Source organism: Anopheles maculipalpis, chromosome 2RL (assembly GCF_943734695.1).
Source record: "Anopheles maculipalpis chromosome 2RL, idAnoMacuDA_375_x, whole genome shotgun sequence".
NCBI classification, from domain to species: domain Eukaryota; kingdom Metazoa; phylum Arthropoda; class Insecta; order Diptera; family Culicidae; genus Anopheles; species Anopheles maculipalpis.
In genome coordinates, this window is record NC_064871.1 from 3,376,387 (window position 1) to 3,399,754 (window position 23,368).

At 45.7% G+C, this 23,368-nt stretch overlaps 1 protein-coding gene across 1 annotated transcript; it reads left to right on the top strand.

Moving 5' to 3' along the window:
• Positions 1-5,198: 5,198 nt before the first annotated feature.
• LOC126557166 (nose resistant to fluoxetine protein 6) lies at positions 5,199-17,043 on the top strand. Its single transcript, XM_050212848.1, has 10 exons — positions 5,199-5,496; positions 14,153-14,415; positions 14,493-14,668; positions 14,740-15,026; positions 15,389-15,523; positions 15,587-15,845; positions 15,925-16,090; positions 16,157-16,462; positions 16,533-16,850; positions 16,918-17,043. Exons 1-10 carry the CDS (start codon positions 5,199-5,201, stop codon positions 17,041-17,043), a joined length of 2,334 nt encoding a protein of 777 aa, XP_050068805.1.
• Positions 17,044-23,368: the final 6,325 nt, after the last annotated feature.

The following is a 23,368-nucleotide window of genomic DNA, read 5'->3' on the forward strand; positions in this document are numbered from 1 at the left end:
TGAACTGTTGGATTGGAGAGTTGATAGAAGAATAGATTGGAATTGTCTTTGGAATTTAGACGAATTGCGTTGAAATTCACGGCTTAACGATCTAGTAGGTGACGTTGGCTATCGAAAAGCTTACTAGATTTTGTTGATACCACTTAGTTGGATCGTCAGTTCTCAACTACGGGGGGAACGGTCTGCATGGGATTAGAAGAACCTCGGTCCTGACGTGTAGAGATCGGAACCACTCTTGTCTCAGCCACCGGACCATCCTGCAGTCCCAAAATAGACGAAGAAAAAGATGATTTTCCAGTATCTTGATCGGTATTTAAACTGTAGGTCTTTTATAAAGCAGAATGTACCGTCAAATCTCATCCTAATGGAGTTCCTTAGAACTTTTCTAACACGGCAGATGCTAGAATTTCACTCGTCCCGCACTCTTCCATCAGTGGCATATGCTTAAAAGATCCTCTGAAGCCCTCAAGGACATTACTGCTTCGGAGCTCGGGTTTGTTGATCCTCATTGTTTGACAGACAAAATTGAAGATCAATTTAGCCCCAGCGCCCGATCTCGATTGTTCTTTTCGATTCGTTTTGTGGTCGTTCGGTTGTAACTCGCGTGTGCCAATGTTTTGTCCCAAATTAAAAATTTGAAAACAATCACTACTTATGCCGTGTGCATGTGGGTTACGGGCCATAGAGAGAGAGAAAGAGAGACCCAGAAATGTGTAACAGCTTGCCACACCGGTGACAACTTGTGACTCTGGGAGGCTGGGTGTCGAAGTCTACGAACGGGTTTTTAGAAAGTAAAACAATGAAATGCAATGCTGCCTCCTCCTGCCTGCCTCTCACGGATGGCCGTCTTACTTCTTCACCCTTCCTCCCACAAAAAAGCAGACTTAGTACACATTCGTGGCGCGTTATGTTACACGGCCCGTCTACCTATCGATATCACTTATTTATTTTTCATTTATACGATTACGTGTCGGAGTCGTTGCGGCATCCACGATCCATGCCGTTGGATCGGTGTGTTTAGCGAAGAGTGTGGTATACCCAGGATGGATTATGTGATGTACCCGTACCCCCGTATCGCCATTTTTTCTGTTTGTTTGTTTGGTAGTTTTTGAAGTAGTCCTCCGCCTAATCCGCACCGATTTCCGATTCCGAAACGATCATTAAGGGAGCCATTTTCTTTCGAGTGGGGATCCATCCGATCGGAACAATGTCCGTATGCAAACGGGGACTAACCCCGGAAGACTGTCTTTGGTGGGCGACTGGACCGGATAGAGAGACGGAGAGAGAGAGAAAAAGCGAATCAAAAATCTTGCTGCCGCAACGATTATGGAGCCCTCGGTCTCTCCGGGTTATGTGATGCAGTGATTTTTGGAGGTTTATTATTATTTTCTTTTTGGTTCACTTTTTTGTTGTTGTCGTTGTTTGGTTGCTTGCTTGCTGGGGTAGGGTTTCCACGAAAGGTTTTGGGAAAGACGAGAGCCGTGTCTTTCACTCGCGCTTCTTTCCGGTTCAATCAACAGCACTCGGGGGATTTTTTTGTTGTTGTTGAAATCCACAAGTCCACTAAATATTGTAGAAAATAGACAGCAAAAAAAGGTACCAAGATTGGGCTTTCGAAACGTTGGCAGATTGATAGTATCGGCCAGGTTAGTAGCGTAACAGTGAAGCTTTACACCCCGTTTACACCGTCCGCCATTTGTGCCACCATTTGTGCGTATCGGTCCAACGGTCTTGTTATCATAATAAAATGTCTGTATGAGAAAATTAAAAACGATATCTTTGCCGATCGCCAACAATGGCCGCAAATTTTCTCCTCTTACCATTTTTATGTTTTCGGAGCCGTCCAAGGAAGTGACCAGCATCGGGAAGTTTCACTTTTTTTTGTCTCACCCAATGCTTGTAGAAATTATCATTCTGTTAAGGGACGTAATAGGCCTGAGAAAAGCTCTGATTTATGCGTTGATTGTGTGACGCTTCGCACAAGAAACGGAACCGGAACAGTGGCCTCTGTTGCCACCGGAACTGCGCATCCGAACGCACTTGTATTTTTGGTAGGTTGTGCAAAGGCGCTCTCTACACTTGCAGCAGAATCATACAATTCGGTCAGTGCGTGCGTAATGGATTCATGGTTTCAAGGGTCTAACCTTGCGCCACTAAAGCCGGACCGTTTCAGTTTCCAAATGATGCACACGAACGTACGAAATTCGTGTGCAGCGCACACGCGTGCGGTGTACGCAAAAAACAGCAGCAGTAGTACGCGAGCCCACATATACTCACACTGAGAGTAAGAGTGCGAGAGCGATTGAGAGAGAGAGAGAGAGAGTGATTGCATTAGTAAAACGCATTTACCATATAACACCATAACAAATGGTGATACTTCGCTGGTGGCCGAACACTAAAGTAGACCATCTAAGTAGTCATCGATATCTCCAGGTTTTATTGGCCTTTTCTTGTTGTTGTTGTTGCTGCTCCTACTGTCCTTTCCGACAGAATGTTTCGATGTGTGTCATGGTGTGCACGTGCTTGTTAGATTGGTAACGGTAAGCTAACCACAACCCACTACCCAGTTCCTTCAGATTCGTATGAAGAAAGAATTTTTAACTGTCATTTTGAACGCTGCACAGAGGCATTTGAAGGTAAAAAGTGGCGACAAAAAAAAACAAAAAACATTCAACAATAATTTGCGATTTCAGCACCGTTGACGACAGGGCCGCTCGTCTGTTTTTGTTTGTTAGGTAAAAGGGTGAACGGTTGGTTCTAGAGCTCTGCGATGCGCTTTTCCCACTGCACTCGGTTTTATTAGATGTTGGTACATTGTCACCACACTTCACAGTTGTTGCTGACGATGGGACAAAATGGGCCTCGCGTCTTTTTTCCCTTCTCGTGCGTGTGTACTTTCGGCGAGCTCTTCAGTGTCGTTGATGACACTGATGATGTGATGTGTCATCTTTCTTACGATGTGTGTTATGCTGTCAGCGGAGGATTGTTTGTCCTCCACCCGGCTGGCGTGAGGCCGGTGTTACGTGAGTTCGACAGTGTCGCGATGTCGTCTGCATAGCCAGGCACAACAACGCGGCACTTGACCTCGAACTAATCCGTCCTGTTGGATACAGCACTACAGGTGTTTGAACCGTAGATTGGACAGATTGTAGTGGATGAAGTTGTCTTAGAATGAAGTTAATGTTATTAAGTATTTCGAGCATTCAACAATTTCATTATCAATTCATAATTAATTTTTAGATTTATGAGCATCTTATGAGTAGTCACAGCAAAATAACTAATGGGTTCAAACCCATTCACCCTAAGCTTATACGTACTTTGTTCTAGCGTATTCTATGACCTCGTGACTTTGCGTGCTCTCCTTAAAGCGTTAAGTTTGTTCTGATTTGAACTAGAACCTCTTTACCACTGCACAATGCACCTTTTGACGTATCGTCGATTCTCGAGCTTCTTCGAGCGATTCTTAGGCTCTCGATTCAGACCCAAGCCAAAGAGTCCTTCAGAATTTAGATTTTTAGATTACAATGTCGTGTGTTATTGCCCTGCGATTTTTTACCTCGTTGACTTGATATACCTTTAGCTCGGTTGAAAGTTCTACGTACGGATGAGAGTTGATCCTGAATGTTTGATGTTTGTTAAACAAATTTTGGTTCTTTTATCTTCTTCTTTGGTTCTACGACTTCGGCCTGGAATTACTGGCTTCCTCTTTTCTATAGCTGGATAATCAGTCTTGTGTAAAGGGGGAGATTCAGACGGGATTCCGTATCCGGTCCTACTGTGTGAACCCAATGATCCTTCATTCTTGTGAAGGAATAGTATGAATTTTGGCTTACTCGGGATTTTTTATGCATCTTGGCACATCAGGATTTTTTATGCATCTAAACACAGTTGTAAATAGTTTAAAATTTCTGTTTTTTGAATCCATATTTATTGAAAGAAAATATGTCCCATTTCGTATGAGAGCAACTGTAGAAGACTCTTTCGCGTAAATAGGCGAATCATGAATGTAGGAATAAAATGTTCAAGGTTACTTGGTAGTGGAGTTTAATTTCTTTAAGTGTTACGGCTCGCAAAAATAAATCTCATCCTCAGATAAAACGTTAATTCCTAGTTCCAAATGAACGAGTTTAAACGCATCGTTTAAGTAACTGCTGCTTTTAAGTAATCGTTTTCTGGATACCATTTATTAGCTCGCAAAGAAGAAGCAGGAAAAACGAAGATCACCCCAAAAAAGATGCTCGTTCGCTTACGATCTACGAATAAATAATCCCTTTCCAAAGACGATCCCTCCTCCCCTTCACCACGTTCCATTGATCAGACAATAGCACACACTGCTCTCGTCCTTACCGTTCGATCGCCCCCGATTTACGACTCGGAGAAAGGGAAAACGATCACACACAGCGCGTTCACGTTACGTGCGTTACGTTACAAGGCCCGACCACCACGACCACCGACGAGAAACCCGGCAGCGTGCGGTTCAGTTCGCAGCAGCGTGGTCATTTCGGTTGCAGTGTTCGGGCGTGCAGGTTGTGCATCCGGTTTGTGCTCGGACTCCTTCTGAGACAGTGACGGAGAGACGGAGAGAGCACTTCACAGCATCATCATCACCCCAGTTCAGTAACGGGGGTGACCACCGTTTCAGCGATCGTTAGGAGCGACCGATTGCGATAAAAGAAAGTGAAAGAAAAGCGACGCGTTTGGGAAAGAAAATATTAGACCAGAGTGCAAAACAGCGAAGAATGCGGAAAAGGTGACAAACAGAGTGTATCGGCGCGCGCGTGATCAAGTGTTAACAGTGTGGCAATGGTTGTGAGGAGATCGTTTGTTTGAAGACGAAATTGATTACAACACTCGTCAAGCAGTAGGAGTAGAGAAGTGGGCGTTGTGATAGTAGTTCCGAGTTGATATCTGTCCACTTTATTATTATTTTTTCGGTTGCGGTCCATGATCGGTCAGTGCTTTTGGTTCCAAAGCACACGCGCCCGTGTGCGTGTTGTGTAATATAACAATCTCTTTCCAATTCGCTGGTCACTGAACAACGAGGATCAGCGAAGAGTCTGTAACGCTTAGTGAAAAGTGGTGATCGTGCTTAAGAAGAAGTATTCTTCTTCACAAGAAAGTGAGTGTGATCGTGTGTGTATGTGGGTGATTGATCGTATCTAAACATCATCGAACAAAGCAACAAAGCCAACGAAAAAATGAAGCGTGAAAGGATGTGGCGAAGCACACTGCTTCTGTTGTCAGTATTCGGCGCACTACTTCAGCAGATCTCCGGACAGGATGTGAACGTATCCTCACCAGTGGAGGAAACGGACGAAAACATCAACTTCTCGTTCGATCGGCTAATCCTGCTGGAGGAGAAGCTCACCGTGTTCGACATCAAACGCATCGCTAGCGGATGGAGTACGCTAAGGCCTCGTCTCAGTGCGCAGTGCGGTGAACAGATGACGCAATATCTGCAGGGTCTGCAGCAGGAGAAGCTGTGGGCATTAAAGAGTAAGTTGTTGACACGCTTGCATACCAAAATGGGTGGCATTGGTCACCAAAAGTTGAAGAATTAAAATGTAAGGTAGCGTCGGTCATCTCAGGACAGCGGGACACCTTGTTTTCGGCGTACCTGAAGTTATCCCTGGGAGGACAGGATGTAAAACGCGCCGTTAATAGGAACCGAACAAGCATGTTTTAACGGACGTTCCATTTCATTTGCGGTGGCTTAATTTTTTATGCTCTCTTTGGGTCAGGAAGAGTCAATTTCCTTATACCCTTTGCCTGCTGCTGACCGTCCCACTAACTGGCCGTAATTTGTAACGCGTGTAATGACGCGCATCGACGCTACTACTACTGTTCCGCTGGCTTAATGTGGTGTTGTTGTTTTACGGTCCTTTCTTTCGGGGGGATCCATTGAGCTATTGGGGTTTGGGTGTGATTTTCTTCGCGCGCCCTTTTACCACCCCACCTTCTCTCTCTCTCTCTCTCTCTCTCTTGCTCTGTCTCTCGGGTGGCCCCTTTAGTGGCAGCTTTAGTCACTGTGACCATAAGCTTTGGATGGATGGGCAGCAGCGTTTTGTGGCATAATGTCATAATGACGGCATTGGTGCAGCATATTGGGTGGTGTAGCAACAAATCGACCAACACCAGAAACCCCTCGTCCTCCGACCCCTTCTCAATCGCTTCCCATCCTGTCCACCCTTCCACCCTTCCGCCGATACAACGAAACGATAGAGAAAAATGGCTATTCAGGCCAATGGTGAGGATCCGAACCGAACCGATCTTTCTTTCTTTCTTTCGCCCGTTCACTCTTTCCGCGTTTGTGTTGCCCGAAGAAAAACAAAATGAAAATGTCTTGATATTCACACACAAACAGACGTATGTGTGGTTCCCCCTCCCCCCACTTCGGGAGGGGGTGGTGCAATAGAGTATGGATGAGAACGAGGACTAGGAGGAGGGTGGCGCCGTGCGATGATGGCGAAAGCTTACATAATTTCGCTTCAAACAAACTCTACATTTTCAAATCGGAATCGGCCCCACCGGGGGTTTCAGAATGGTGGGCTTTTTTCGCTCTTGCACGTGCACGTCTCATGATGATGGTGGCTGTTTGTTTGTTGCATTGGTTTGCTATAGAGAAGGTACCCCGAGGGGCAGTCAGTCAGCCCGGGGGAATGCAGTGTGAGAAGCGATTAGGGTCGATTGAAATGATTTCTTCTACCCGTGCTATCAACTATCTTCTTGATAGAGGCTTCTTGGAAGGTCTTGTGCATTTTTTTGACGAAAGACTCGTGATCATTTGCATCAAGGACCAGAGCGGAGTGGAGCAGGATTACGAAACCAACAGCACTGAAATAGCTCAATCGAAAGTAAAGATCGACCAGAGCGATCACAATCGATTTCTTTTCACCTTGTCGATAGTATCTGCAGCGCAGTTTACGCTTCGATCGCCACAACGCTTCTTGTAGTTGTTTTTCTCTCGATTCGATATATTTAGTAGGAAACTGCCGATTGCCGTACAAATAAGCATAATGCACACGTTCCCCTTCTAGCGAGAACTTCTAGCCAAGTCCATTAGAAGGCACGTTGCTGGCGATTACTTGTGTTTGCATTTTGGGTTTGTTTGGATCGCCCATTAGTGTGTGGTGGCTGGTCTGGTAGCGATCCTTGTCAAGTGGTTGGATGACATTACCGGCGAAAAAAACACCCCACTTTCGGAGGGTTAGCTGTTCCGCAAACGACTTGGTCCTATACTGGTGCCTTTACACCAACCTCGTACAGCGGATCGTCACTCCCTCATCGCTGGTGTAATATCACGTGAGGGACTCACCACAATCGATGGCAGCCCCTTGTGCATGTGGGTCATAAAGTTCGAGTTTGATGATTGTTAATGATTGTTAGATTTCTGTCAAGGTTGCACATAAAGGCAGGTTTTGTGGTGCTGTGGTGCGCTCCAAGTATGCGAGATTCCCACACATTATGCGATTGAAATGTCCCTTTTTATTGATTTTGAAGCTCGAAACAAACAGCGATTCGATATCGTTGGAGGTTTGTTATTTGTTTGGTTTTCCTGTGTGGCGCATCAAATCGTGAGGCACTATCCTGGGAAGGATAAACAACAGCCAAAGGTCACACAGAGACTTGCTGATCCAACTTGATAAATGAGGAGCAAATATTAAGTGAACTTAAAATGTTTGCTATCCGGTAATCACTATGGCGAAGTGGGGCACGTTAGAGAAAACTGGCGCAATGGAGGCGCATTGTCCTCATTGTGTCGTTTCGGATGATTCATGATGAGCGTACTGTAATGGCGGGAACTTTGGGTTTGGTAATTGGTAAAACACTAAACAATGCGAATGAAAAATCAAATGAGATTTTCCCAATTCAAAAATTCCGTTACGTTTTGTACGATCACTTTTTTGATATTTTTAAAAATTCTGTATGACGCCATACAATGATCATCATGATTGCGATCGCTCTGATGCTGCTCTGACCTTGCCGAGACAAATTCTAAATTTGCATAGCGAATTTTCGGTTCTGTTTTCTTTGTGCGAAACTGGTTTTCCAGAAGCGTCGCGAATCTGTCCTCTGTTCTGCAAATCAATATCAATATGTAATCCTGCTTTCTTCTCTTCCGTTCGCTCTGCAGTTTCTGCATGGGTGCAGTTTGTAAATGTGACTTCAAACTGCCACAAAAGCTCCTACCTTTTGTGATCCCGCGATTTTTTTTTAGCGAAAATAACAAAAAAATCGCAAAGAAAATGTGGTCAAGCAACTCCCTTGACTTCCGCCAGTCGCCATGAACTCTATCGCGGGGTTCGGTGTTTGTTGCGTTTTGAAGTTCAAACCTGATCGTTTATTGATGAAGAAAAAAAGTGAAACTAGTGTGTCCAGTTCCCACCCTAACGGGCTCATCGGTCCGGAATTGAAGTGCCAGCGAATGTCAGAGCACTTGATCAAAGCCTATTGTGCGGATGGATCCTGCTTCCTGCTTGGCGATGAGCCTCACTTGTGTGAAGATCCGTGCTGAATTTGACATTTGGATGGTTGTTTTTTTTTTTTGGAAGGAAAATGACCAATAAAATAGAGAATTCCCAATCTCAGCGGTTTCGCCATTTCGTATTTCCCCGTTTCATTTTTGTCCGCCGTTGAAGTCGAACAAATGAATTCATAATTTCTCTCTCTCTCTCTTTCTCTCTGTGAGGGCATGCTGACTCAATCGGCCGGCCGTGGCGGCGATCGCGCGTAATAGCAAATGCGTAACAGCAGAGATACGGTTCCCCCTTTCGTTTCGGTTCTCCCCTTTGGTTCGATTTCTTCACCGGCATCGCTTGCATTGTGGGGCAGCTGCCCCACTACATTATTCTTTTCCGCTAGCACCTTCCGCGCTGTGCCATCCCTGTTTGCATGCAGCACGGTCCATGGTGCCACAGTGCCACAAAGGAACCCGCGCACCACACCGTCGTTGGCGCAGTATTACGTCACATCCAAATACGAAAAGTGAAAACGAAAGTACACGAAAGGAGAGTGCTTTCGGGTGCATACCCATCGTCATTAACCCTTGAGTGACGCTAGTGAGGAGTGGTGTTTCGGGATGTTATTGGCTCCCATCCTGGCCCGTAAGAAGGCGCACACGAGGTGTGTTTGTGACACTGATAAATACAAACAATTAGCAATACGGCCTGGCCGTCCCTTATGAATAAAAAAAAAATAAATAAATACAAACAATTCTCGAAGGGCACGGATTTTTGATGATCAATCCACTGATCATTGGAGGGTTTCTTCGGATGGATGCGTTTCGTGCAGGAAAACCTGTTTCGATGCATTTTCCTTTTCACCGTACAATGATCGTAAAGCTTTTCTCACTTCTCTCCCGATCATTTCACTCGCTCGCCTGCACCGGCACTTGCTTGCTTGGTTGCTTTTTTCGCATCATTTTACCCCACAATACGCGCCATCGTCGAGGAAAGTGATGCAACAACCGCAAACGGGTGGGTATTTTTGTTGTTTGAACGGCAATCCGCTTCGCTTACACCGTTGTCATATTGTCGATGTCGATGGCAACACACCGAACAAGTAACACCCTCATGCCAAAAGCACTGCTTGCGAGCATTTGTTATCATTGGCCGGTGGTCATCGTGGTCGGTACTGACTGGCTGGTGTTTGATGGGAGGGTTTTTTTTTGTGTTTTGTGTGCTGTTGTTGGCTAGCAGGAAAAGAAGGTCACGTGGTCGACTGCCTAAGGCAAAAGATGACATGACACATCTGTATTAGGATTCGGGTTCGCGGTGGCAGTGGTGCATGTTACTTTTCATTCATTCATTATGAAATTGAAAGCTACATTTCGTATGTGTCGAGCAAGTTTTTTCGTATTCATTGCTCTTTCTTCTGTAGCTATTGAATTTTATCTCATCGTTTCATTTAATCGAACATGTCGTTCACTTTCCGTAAGTTTGGACATTAATTTAAATTTGAAACCCTAATTAAGGGCATTTTTCAGAGAGAATTTTATTTTATTTCGTATCTCTACTAATCTAAAACAATCACGAAATCGTTTTTAAGCTCTAAAATATCGAAAGAAAAAATCTCAAAGTCAAAACAAAATAAAAATAAAAATTAAAATATGTATTTAAGGTTCGTCGTTTCTCTACCAGCATCGTTCGTTGAAGTTCTTCGTTTTCGTTACTAATAATTCCCCTTTTTTCGAGCTAATTTTAGGTTGTTTTTAGATACATTTTCAGGTTCGTCGCTTGATTTTCAAACTCTCTCGTTGAAGTTCTTCGTTTGCATAGCCGTTAATTGCTTTCGTTTCTATCGAATCTGATTATATTTGATGTTCGTCTCAGCTCTTTGCATACCTTATACAATCACACTTTCCTTCGATTTATGTGAAAATTGAAAGCAAAATTTTCTCAAACGTGTTATAAAAATACATAAATAATAAATTAATTTTTATGACTTACCGCTTGCTTTTCGGAGTCTCTCTTCGGTTACTTTTAGTTTCAAATCTTTACCACTTCAATCACCTGTAACGCAGTTTTTCCTCGGCCGCACTGACTGACGCGGGGAAATGATATAAGGGATCGTGCCGCACATTACACGTTGAATGAGTTGCACAGAGCAAAGCGAAGCGAAGCAGCGAAAAAAGAGTCAAAATTTAGGTCATTGTTTTAAAAGGTGGTGTTGCTGCGGCTTTGGGTTTGGGAGCACCGGACGATTTTTAGTGCCCGAGCTGAGCGCGTTGTGCTGGTTTGTACGGCTGACGATGTTGATGATGAGGTGTTGCGTGTGTGATACGATGGCTTCATCATCTCCGCGTAGCGATCTCTGTGCGACCTTTGCTCTTTGAGAGGGTCGCTCCAACGCTCTTGACTGTACTGAAGGGCCTGATGACTGTGACCCTTTTTCAACAAAAGCTTATAAGCTTGTACAAATTTATGCTCGATATGCTTCTCTCTTGATATTTGTATTTCTATTTCAAGCTTCCCAACGGCACCTTTTACCAAACACCAACAATTAAAATGTAGTAGCCTCGGGAGAAATTTCGACAATCCACCATTTTAATTGCGACTGTGACAGCGCCTAAGCACAATCTGTGTCACTACTACTGCACCAGACCGCATGGCCACCGTTATTGCGCCTAAACCTCCGAAGGCTTTCTTTCTGCATGGGTATCAACCATCTCACCCCGGTGGCCATGAATTTTTCGACATCCATGCAATTTAATGACTGTCTAGTTGACCCGCTTTCCGCACCCCCTTCGGGGCGTGTGACGTTATGGCCAATGACGTTTGCCAGCACGTTCCGTTAATCGGTGGTTAGTATCGAACGTTTTGTGATCGTCCCAAGGTCTTCCCCGGGGAAGACACCCTACACCGATGATCCGTTAACAATGGTGTGTGGTCGCAACTTGACTTTGACACGTTTGATCGCTCATTGTGCATTCCACGAACAAAACCGACAAAAAAAGCGTACGCACTGGCAGGCCCCCGCTAGGCCTGCCAAAAATTCATGGGACTCGCACCGCATTTGCTTTTGTCCCATTTCAATTTCCCTTTCTTGGAACTTTCAATGTCAGCGTCGAAAGTATGCTGTTGCCCTTCCTTTTCGGTGACGGTTACGAACGGTGTAAGTAGTCATCTATTGTGCGGATGTGAGTTCTGTGAGCCAGGAGAAGTAAAATTGAGTCATAGTTCCCCACAAAAAAGAGCCTTTAAGTGAACTCTTCTTGTAGGAATCCTGGTAAAAAAACTGTCTTCTCCCGAGACTTGCAACACCTTCTCGGCACACGGCGGCTGCTGCTCGTTAATGTATCGTCCTTGAGTTCATCTGGCGCGCGCTTGTGCGGGTTGTTGTGGACAGGAAAACAGGGAGATAAAACCGCACCACTAAGGGCATGTGGACTTTCGAAAGTTTCTCAACTGGTGGTTGCAGTTTTGTGCAGTTTTTGTCGTTGTCACTCATTGTGTGTGTGTGTGTGTGTTTTTTTGGGGTAGTAATCAGTCGGCTGGTTGGTTGGCTGGGATGGATTATGTAAAGGAAAAAGGTAAAGGCCTCCTCGAGACTCATTATCTCGTACTGCACCGAACAGGGTCGAACGAATCGAAGGCCTGAAACACGAACGCGTAAGGAAGGAGCGTGTTGATACTGACGCTTGATTATTATTGTATCTTTCCCTCCTCTCTCTCTTGCTCCCTTGGCTGCACACGGTCCCGAATGGTCAAAACCACTAATCTATCTCTAAATTGCCATGGTACGGTGCTCTTACCCAAGCTAATCCCACACTCGGACGGGAAAACCATACCACTAAAGAGACCTAATAAGTCACCTTCTTCAGCAAACTCCGCACCACACTGTGCAAGTGTGCAAGTTGTGGGGGAATAAAATAGGTCAGTAGAGGGTCGCGTAATAGCTCTCCGACCAGCTGTTTTGCATTTTGGCGCAAACGATGATGTTTGAACTTTTTCCTTCACATTGCCCAGTTAAAGCAGAGCAGTGCCGGTGCGATGGTGGTGAAATGCTAAAAAAAGTGAAAATAAACACGCAATCGGACCGGGAAAGAAGGACGGGATGGAGGCGAAGGCGATTATGCCAACCACAACCAACGGTGACTACGGTGACGGTGCAAAAACAGGATCTCGCGTCTCGCTCGGGTTGGCTAACAGCGAGTGTGTTTGGTGTGTTCCCGTGACCGATTTTTGTGAGCCAGTCGCGACTGGGAGCATTAGGAGCATTACATCAGAATCGGGTTTTTGTTGCTGATGTTAGATGTGCGATTTCCTTTCTATAAGGGATTCATCGGAAGATGCGTAGAAGGATTCGCTAATATTGATTGGATGATGGAGCCAGTCAAGGTCTCCCTTTGAAGGCCTCCCGGAGAATGATCTCTGCTACAGAGTGGATACTTTAACAGTGGAAAGTGAATGGATTTTAAGGTCGCTTCAAGTCCACGCCGGGGATATGGTGAATGTTGTGCCAAAGCTTCGGGAGAGTTCTTTCGGGACCATTCTTTCAAGGGAAACGTGATGCAGCTTCCAAAGCTTCCCGAGCTTAATGCCAATATCTCTTAGTCTTGCAATCTTGGCACACAAAAACCAGTGATAATAGTTCTTCCTGCTGTTAAGCAGAGGCAGAAGAGAGATGATGCTGGACAAACTTGTTAACCTCCTAGTCGCTTAGGTTATTGCCTCATAGAATTCGCCAAAAATTTTCGCGGGGGAACTTTACGGGAAGGGAGTTTGACAATTTTGTAAAATAACGGAAGATCACTTCCTGAGTTGAATAACTGATGTATAGTATCTTAAAGCCAGAAGATCGCTACACGTTCCTTTAAGCATTAGACAGGTTCCGCGCTATTCGGATTTCCCTAAGCCACCAAACCATTGTGGTGTTCATCTTTCTGCAAGCGTGACTTCAAGGAAAACCGGACTGGCTGCTCCTTATTTGTGCATTTTATGCGCAATCATTAAACTTGAAATGCGCGAAAAGATGTAAATGTGTCGCTATTTTAACCAAGGATTTGTTTGTTTGAAAGTTTTAATTATTCTAATCGCTAACCACGGTGAGCTGAATTAGCTTATCGGGTGTCCTGGGACGGTGTAGCTATAGACGGTTTAATCTGTTATCAGTTTTACCAGGAGACTGACTGCTTAGACTGAGATAGAACCTTGAGCGTTTCGTCTTTCCTTGTGCTTGTGTATGATTACGATAAAACACTACGCCTTCCTTTCAGCCATACGGAAACCAAAACGAGACACTGGTCTGGGTCTTGCTGGCGCAGTAAAGAGTCACCGTGAAGTTGTGGTAAGGTACGCCGATGATAAACGCCTTCACCTTCACGTCCGAGAGTCAGGGAGAGTTAGAGGGCAAAGTTTAAGCCGCGTGGAGACTAGAGGCGGTGTAGGTGAACACTTTACCTATTCCTTACCAGCCCCGGGAGATGATTGATTTATGCCGTAAAGCGATAAACAATTTAAAAGTCCCAAGGTTTGCCGATGGCAGTAAGGTGTGGTTGACTCATCTGTCATGCGGGTTATTGTTGTATTTTATTAGGCAGTTGATGGAGCTAGCTGATGATGCGGTACAATTTCTTTATGGACAGCTTAAACAGTTGATGGCGATGGTAATATTCTAACTTTATGCTCTTTTCCTTTCTTTTCTCGTACAGTGGATGACTCGTCAGGCAAATACACGAAAGGATTCTTCTGGGGCAACAACTACTGGACGGGCTCGATGGATCAGTGCTCGTACATTCATCAGAATGATTCCGCTTCCGACCCAGCGCCGAAGAAGAAGGGCCGCAACACGGACATCACCTATATCAACGGGAACTTCCTTGGATCGTCCGAAATGGAACATCAAAATCCACCCTTCATGCCCGGCTTTTACATGGCAAAAATACTGATCAACGGTACCGAATCATTCAATGCGGTATGTTGTGTTTGTTTGGGGGAAAATTGGAGAGATCACGTGAAGAACTATGACTTGACTCTTACTTTTGTTTGTAGATTCGTACAGTTGTTGTGGGACTTTGCTTGCCGAGTGCTTGTAGTATTGCTGATGTAGAAACGCTACTGAAGCTAGACATCAGTCGACGACATGTTGAGCAGGAGCTGGTTAGCGTACGATCGCCAACACTGAACAATTTTTCACTCTGGGATGATTTTACCTTCCGGATCTTATTGTACGTTAGCCACTAGCCGTCTTCATCGTCATAAGATCAATTTAATATGTCTTCTCGAAATTCCCTTCCAGCATCTTCTCGGTGATCGTAGTCATCCTGCTAATCAGCGGTACCGGTTACGATCTTGTCCTGCGCCGCCGTTACAAAGCCAAGATGCGCATCAAGAGCTACTGCAAGGAGCTGACCGGGGACATGACGAATGGGTTGGGCTGCACCACGTACGATCTGACGCGCCGCGAGCCGGAAGAGAACGGCAAAGGTAACTGCACCGTTATCCGGGTACCGACCAGCGTTAACAATAACAACTCCGATGAGAACCTTGCCGTGGAGCTGACCGCAACGGAGGAAACCAAGTTGAGTAAGTTCCGCCCGGTCGGATCCTGTCCTTGGATCTTGGTCTCCGTCTCGTGTATCAGTGTTGCACAAGTCCAGTCCAGCATCTGCGAATGCTGGTTAGCCAGGCATTGAGCATAGTTTGCTTGGACAGTGCTGCAGTAACTAACAGCTGTTAACCGCCGTGCTGTCTGTACTTTAGTCGTTGTGTTAATATGTGTCTAATCTTAATGATCGGTTTGGTAGTACATCGGTATAGGACTTAAGCTCTTTCCCATGAAAAAAAAAACTTCCCATAAACCTGCTCCATTCCTCCACGCTAACCAGCATGACGGGATGCGATCGAACGGTGTACTGAGTTCCAGTGTTTTTGTTTCTTGCTTTTAGGTTTGTGGGCTGAGCTGCTACTGTCCTTCTCGGTGGTGACCAACTTTAAGGCGATTTGTGACAAAAATGTCGGTAACGATACGATCCCTTCGATCCACGGACTGCGTGCCATTTCTATGGCGTGGGTTATTCTCGGTATGCAAATAGATCAAGAGTTGTTGGACAAGGCATTTCATGATGTACTTCTTGCTTTTCTAGGCCACACTATGATCGTCGTGTTCAAATACTCCGACAATATGGAGCTCCGGAAGGTGGTGGAGAAGGAGTTCCTGTTCCAGATCGTCCTGAACGGCGCCTACAGTGTCGACACGTTCTTCTTCATCAGTGGATTTTTGGTTTCATTTATCTATTTCCGTACAAATGCAAAGGGAAAGCTAGAGAAGCTCACCAAGGGTGTGAATGAATTTACGGCAGGAACGTTCCACTTCTTCGGTCTCGTTGGCTATCGATTTGTGAGGTAATGAGTGACTTGAGAAGAGTCCTACTAGAATAATCTCTCCAAGAAGATAATCAAATGTATTAATTCTAAATTCTAGACTAACTGCCCCGTACCTGTACGTACTCGGAGTCGTGGAAGTGGTGATGCGTTATCTGGAGCAAAACTCCGTGTTTGAACCACCGACTCAGGATCATATCAACTGTCCAAAGTACTGGTGGCGTAATATCCTCTACATTAACACACTCTTCCCGGTGGAGCAGATGGTGAGTCCTTTTAATTTTCGCTCCAACAAAACTTCTTCATTTAACACCTTTCATCGATTGTTTTAGTGTATGCTCTGGAGTTGGTATCTGGCCGATGACACACAGTTCTACATTATCGGTGCGCTGATCCTTATCATTGCCGTCCGTCACTTCAAGTTTGCCGCTACCATGATGTCGGTGTTTATGGTGTCTGCCTGGGCCACTACGGCCTACATTGCGTTCTCCAACAATCACATGCCCGATGCGGACGATCCGTTCGCGCTGTTTGACAAGATCTACGACAAACCCTGGACGCGCCTGGGACCGTATCTCGTGGGCATGAGCGTTGGGTGGATTCTGTTCAAGACGAACTGCAAAATCAAAATGTCGTTGGTAGGTTTGAGGTTGGAGTGGTGTCAACGAAAGAGAAATTGTTCGTTTAACTTCCGATTGTATCTTACAGCTCACAGTTATCTCCGGATGGGTGACCTCCACTATGATGATGTTGTATCTTCTATTCGGTCTGTACAATACAACGCTCACACAAACAGCTGCCGCAGCGTACAGTTCGCTTAGCCACACCGGTTGGGCTATCGGATGTGGATGGGTCATCGTAGCCTGCTCGTCCGGGTATGGTGGATGGGTCAACAAACTGCTGTCCACCCCGATCCTGTATCCGTTCTCGCGTGTCACATACTGCGCCTATCTGGTACATCCAATCATTAACCGAATATTCGCCCTAGAGTCTGACTCGCCCATCCACATGACTCCTAATGCGCTGGTAAGATTTGACCATAACATCTTGACATCCTGCGATTTTACATTGCCTCGGTTCTATTCCCTTCCAGACAACCGTCTACCTGGGACAGGTGGTGTCATCCTACGTGCTTGCATTTATCATCTCGCTCTCATTCGAAGCGCCCGTCGTAACGATGCTTAAAATACTCTCCCCGAACCGGAAGAAACGTATCTAAATTGTGCGGTATCGTGCAAACAAAAAACAAAACAAAACCAAACTCCCTGGAAGCCCTCCACCGTTGGCACGCGTCCTAAAACTAATGCTTTGGTTTGTCCGGTTTGAAGCCGCAATCGTCCGCAATACAGGAAAAACCCGACCAAAACGCTTGACGGTGTACTTTTCCCGCTTATACTGTGTGAGCATTTTGTGAGAGTGTGTGTGTGTGTTTGAGTTATGAGTTCCAACCATACTGCCGATGGCTTCCAAAACTGCGGTGTATGTGATGCTAAGTGCTCGACTGTTTTTTGGTTAGAGATTCAGAGAGAGAGAGGGAGAGTGAGAAACAGTACGTTTACCTATACATTACTAGCAAAGGGTGATTTATGTTTTATGCGTGCCCGTGGGCTGGCACGTTTCATAGTAGGACTAGGAAGGATAAGTTTAATATAGAATAACGTACAGACAAGACGAGGAAGGACAACAACCACAACAAAAAACTGTGCTCAGTAATCGTTTTGTAACAGTAACTTAGACTGATCGTGATCGATAGCGATGTGTATAATGTAAATATATTTTGGGTGTGAAAAACATATTTAACAAAAAAATCAAACGAATATTTGTTGAAAATTTTGATGAAGAAGATGATGACAATTAATTAATGCTTGAGTTAAACAGCCCTTAGATTAGTTGATCTGAAGCCCAACTCATGCACGCTTAACGAAACTTTTTGAACGTTGGGTGAAAATAGCATTAAATTGCATAGCTTGAGGCGTAAACCACCCATTACGCCCAAGTGTAGGCAATTGATGTGAGATCGAAGCATGCTAACGATGCTACAGCTTGGTAACGTGTGTAAACGGTGTTACACCTAGTTTTGAAAAGGGGTTTTTAAGCGAAGGGTTTAGTTTTGGGTGACTGAAGCCACCCACTTACAAGTTTTGCTTGTACACAGGAATTTTGTACAATTTAGCCTTCTATGCAAGCTGGTGAATATTGCAACCAGATCTGGGCGTGAGACTCGCTTTGGAACTGCTATGCTGCTCCACTCCCCCCCATTGTAAACCCTCCCACTGGCCAGAAATGTTAATATAAAACAAAAATATTCGATTACATTTAATTGGCATTGCATTTTCAACGAAACATCATTTTTGTACGAACTTTAACCAAGAAATGCCCCGTAACCATGTTGGGTTTCTCGCTTGATCGCCCGTTCAAGTCTTATGTAACAGAAGCGTCAAAACTGTGTCCCGCTAGAGCGACCAACGCGCATCTCCTCGCACAATCGGGGATGGAGAATCTGCCCTCTGATTTGTATGCGACGAGTGTGCCATGCACAAACACCGAGCCCACTGGCTTCACTGGCTCCCAAAACCTGTCCTTCCAGCCCCCAAAAAGCACCAGGCCTTTAAGGCTTTTTCTCACTCAAACACGGTCACTGATCTTTTCTTCTTTCTTGAGTTGAGCGAGGGAGCGAGAGAAAAAGAGAGGAGAGTTGTGTTCGGAGAGTGAATGTGCGTGCGTACAGATCGCGCGTAGGTGAGCTAGATTAGGAGAGTGCGAGCGAGCTTTCTGAGGGGCAAAACTTGTTTCTTACACGAGAGTTCCCGTCAGTGAGAAGTTGGAGCTGGCAAGATCAACACAACTCCATCTTAGACGAGGTGCTTTCGGGCGCGCGTAGCGCCGTGCTGGTTGTGTTCTTTTTTGTGTGCTGCTGTTTCTGCTGTTGCTGTTACTGTACACTCTATTCTTCTATTCGCTTCTACCGCTGTCGGTTACCAGATTTTCGGAACGGTACAACAGCTGTTTAAGGGTGTGATCGTCAAAAAGGTAAAGCCAATTAAACTCCCCAAAAAAACGGTGAAAATGCAGTGAAAAGGTGCGTGTGGAAAATACGGTGAGCGTGAATGCGAAAAAGCGTAGTGAATAACGCACACACACACACACACACACACCCTTAGGTCGAGCTACCATTAAGGCTCGAGGGCAGAAGTGATTTAAAGCGTCCCATTTCCCATCCCCTCCCATCGACATCGTCATTTCGTGCAGCATTTCTCATCTCATCTCAGCGACATTTCATCTCACACATTCGCGTAGTGCATTCATCGAATCGTGTGTTGGTAGGGGATTTCGGTTTTCCCATCTGCTTTCTGCAACACACTCGGTTTAGTTGTGCGCTCGTGCGTTTGTGTGGTCAATTTTTTATTTTGCGCACACCACCACCACCACCACCACCAACAGTGAAGGAAACATATCAAACCGTACCGATGAGAGTGGGAAAAAGTGAATGTAGAAAAAAAGTGAAATAATAACTCACCCGTAATCGTCAACATTATTTTGCAGCTAGCTTAAAGGCGGAAAAACTACCTCGTGAGGCGTGTGTGTGTGCATGAGTGCTAGTGCTCGAATCTCGGAAACAGCTCGACCGCATTACTGTCTCCAATATTAGTGAATGTGAATGGAATTTCGAGCGACGTCGCGTGAATGACACTGAGATAAGTAAGCATTTGTGAAGGTAGCAGCAGTAGCAAAAGAAACAAAATTCGACCAAAAAACTGCCAGCCTGAAAAAGAGGTAAGTGGAAGGAAAATTCGAGCAGTTGTTACACTACTTTTTTTTTCGCCCGTTCCAATCTTTATAACTTATATAAAAAGCGAGTGCGACGGGTGGCTTGGATTGCTTTCGGTTGCGATGTAGTTGTATGGGTGCATTAAGCTATTGTTGGTGTGTGGACCACCATCACGTCATCCACTATAAGTTATTGTCCTTTCGTCTGCATCTGTGGCTTATCCATTGGATTAAGCTTATTGCAATGGGGCCTGCAGTTGCAACGAGTTCTTCCGCATCCGTCATCTTGCAAGAGAAGTCCCCGAGGTCGTTGTAGTGTAATAAAATATTATAAAACTTTCCTTGCCACCCTCGGTACGGCAATGCAGGTTGCAGTGTTGGCAGAACGGCAGGAACGCCAATGATCAACCCACGAACTGCACAAACACAAGCACCCAACGCCGACGACCACAACGACAACAACCTTGAATGTGGCGATGGAGCGAATTCCGCTGCCATTTGTCGCGGACGATCGTTTTGAGTTGGGTGGGTTTTTCTGTCTCTCTTTCACTCTCTCGCTCGGTCTCTCTTTACCACCACCCCCAGTGTGTCTGGGTGCGTTGTGTTTGTGTTCGCGAACAAGTTTCCCCATCTGGTACGTAGGGGGGTTGATGAGGATCTATGTGGGTGTAGTACGGTTTCTGCAGGCAGGCCACAGAATCCACCTTGGACCGTGTATCAAGAGCTCGTGTTGGTTTTCTTCTTCCTGGAGTGTGTTGAGAGGGAGGGACTCTCGGCAAGGGACGATTATTCATCTTGAACTTCTTGCGGACAATTGGGCCGCTACTAAAATCCAAAAGCCACGAAAAAGCAGCTGACCGTGTTCGCTCCATTTTCGTCGAGCGGTTGCGCCGTTCTTATGACGTCGATCGTTGCCGAAAAAGGGTAGGTTTGTTGGCCTTTTTGATGCCTACGCTATGCTAGTTGGTGCCGATCGAAACAAAGCCTGACAGAGGCAACAGGGAACAGGTAGTTTTGATATTTGATTCTTTCAATTATGATTGACTGGGGTTTGTAGAAATCGCCGAAATCGCCACAATGATTGATGTTTGACTGGATAATACCCGCACCCGCTCGCTATTATCCTCGCGAAGTCACGATTTTTTGCGTCCGGACACCGAAACCGCCATTATATTCTCCATCCCCATCTCCATGATAATTATGTAATTTTCACCACCCAGTACCAGTCCCTTTTTTTCCCTGCGGAACGGTATAATCCTGAGCTGAGAAAAGGAAGCAGAGAAAGGAAATATGGCGTACGCGCGTCGATCGTAATGCGCGTAGGTTGACCCTGGAAGCTATTTTTGCAGTTCGCACAACACACTCCCACAGAGACTTCAGCCTCCCGGAGATCGGAGACGTTTCTCGTCCCCGGAGTCTTTGTTGGAGCAACTCGTCGAAGGTGGAGGATTGGACTTAATCGGACCGGACTCCGGGAGCAAGTCTCAAAGTTCTCCCCCGGTTCTCCCCATGGAGTGTTGGAGTTGAAGAACTTGAAGAAAAACCGGTTTGCAACACAGGGTGTACTGTCGAGTGTTCGCTTGGCGCGGATTGCATTGCATCCGGAGATTAGCCCACGGGACAGCACTGTAACGTTCTTTCTTGTGATTGATGATCTGCAGCAGAAGGGAGTGCAAAAGCGGTTCAATTTTTATGACACACCAAGCGCAACAAATTAAAAGTAAATTTCTTCTGACAGGACTCAAAATGTATGTTCGATGTATGTATGTTCATCATTTTGAGTGCTCGAGGATTGTTACATTGCTTGATCAACAAGCGGCTTATGGAAACAAGCTAAATCCATTGTTTTGCCTCTCATTTCGTCCATTTCTCCACGGACCACGACGGAAAGAGAGAATGAGCGCGGAAACAAAAGCTCCCACACTGATCTTTAAGCCGTCCCCAGACCCCAGTACTGGCAGCTCAAGTACTCTCTGGGCTACCCCGGGTGTAACTAAAGTGCCTAAATGAAGGCCACAAACGGGAAGGTTGTGCTGGTAGTTACGCGGGTAAACACGATCAACTTGTTCTATTTCGTTTGCCCGTGTATCTAACGGGGGTTCGTCGTCAGTGGTGGCTGGTGGCCAGGTTCCCAAAAGCTTCGCATCACATCATCGTCCCACTTTTCTCCGGAAGGGGAGTTTTCGGGTTGGATTTCGGTCGATTGGGAGGTAAAGTTGTCTTTACAATTTTGGGCACATACAACGGGTCGGAGAAACGACGATCGCGCTTGGAGCGTTGGTAAGAGTTGACGTCATTATCTAGTGGTGAAATTGTTCAACAACAACAAAAAGCCTCTCTTCTGGCTTGATATTCTGCTGGCGGGTGTATTTACAATGAGAAGTATGGGACTCTCGGGAGAGGTTGTCAAAACGTACACCAAAAACAGGAAGGTAATCATTCATCGGTGGAAACAACTCTAATCACCTCCCGCGCATCACGTACACAGCGAAATACACGATGTTCGGAGGTTCAGAATGATTCACGAGCCCCATTAGGCTCTCAACAATGCGAAGCCGTCTGAAAACCATCGTTCTAAGTAACGGCGTGACGCATCAAACACCATCCGGGCACACATCACCACCAGAATAATATATGACCCACCCCATTAGGTGACACTACCACTGGAATTCTCAAGTCTCGGCTTTGATTGCTTAGTGACAGACGTTTTCCAAGTACAAGTTCTCTTCAGGCGAACCATTGAAGGTGTGTGTAGTACCTACGGACTATGCTTTATATTGCAAATACTGCCACGATTGCAAATCAGAGCTCTGCCCGGGGCTTGGGTGATTGCACATTGAATGGCGTTTGATCTGGGAGGGTTCGTTTTCAGCAGCAGCTGCACAACACTGGATGCGCATTGACCCTGTTCCATTTGGCAGCATACAAAGCAGCGCTCTGCCTACACGCATCTGCGTGCGAGGGTCGTTGGAATGAAGCGTCATCGTTGGATTGATAAGTTACTTTGGTGTGGAGCTTCTAAGCCTATCTACAGCTTCATGAGATTTGTAAGATCATTATGCTCGTGACCAATTTTCAGCTTCAAACTCAAGATGCAGCCGTTGAGATAATTGTTATAATTACGGGCACAATGTGTGCTTTCGTTCTGTGCAAAACTCTTGCAACAGACTCGAAGTGTGCAGTGGCTCTATAGACCAAGCTTTAAGGGCGCTATAGGCAACAATTGCAAAACAAACGGAGCGTAGGGGTCGTTTGCTGATAAATCAGATAATATGTAAGCCAACTAAGCTCAGGTGGGCTTTTTGCATGCAATTTCCCAACGTCTCAGCTGCACTCTGTGTGTGCCCTGTGTGCTGGTCGTAAATTTATTTAGCCTGCGCTCGATCAACACACACACCGCGGTGCCGTGTTTGGTGCCGATAGCTGAAGACTCGATCGGACCAACAAACTGACCAGCAAACACCATTGAACCGCGGGGGGGGGGGGGATCGTGCAACCGGTTTCGATTGCGCAAAAATGTCATGTCCATTTTCGTCGGGGATTTTGTATGTTTTTCCTTCCTCTTTTTTTCACCGTCGATTGCACTCCGTTCGCCCTCCCGATCAGTAGTGCAGACTTTTGTTTTCTGCACGCACAAACTCACGTACCATGTATCGCTGAAGCCTACAATGTGCGTTGCGTTTGATCGAAATGGCAGCACAAACAACGAGGAAAAAAAAGAAGGTGCACTCGCACACAAACTAAAAAATAAAGTCACGGACGACGTATGATCGATT

What these genes read in the sequence shown, in the direction of transcription:
- LOC126557166 (XM_050212848.1), top strand. Translation starts at nt 5,199, where the DNA reads ATGAAGCGTGAAAGGATGTGGCGAAGCACACTGCTTCTGTTGTCAGTA. An exon ending in GTACCGAATCATTCAATGCG is followed by an intron (nt 14,416 to 14,492) that starts GTATGTTGTGTT and finishes TTTTGTTTGTAG; the next exon opens with ATTCGTACAGTTGTTGTGGG. An exon ending in AACGGAGGAAACCAAGTTGA is followed by an intron (nt 15,027 to 15,388) that starts GTAAGTTCCGCC and finishes TCTTGCTTTTAG; the next exon opens with GTTTGTGGGCTGAGCTGCTA.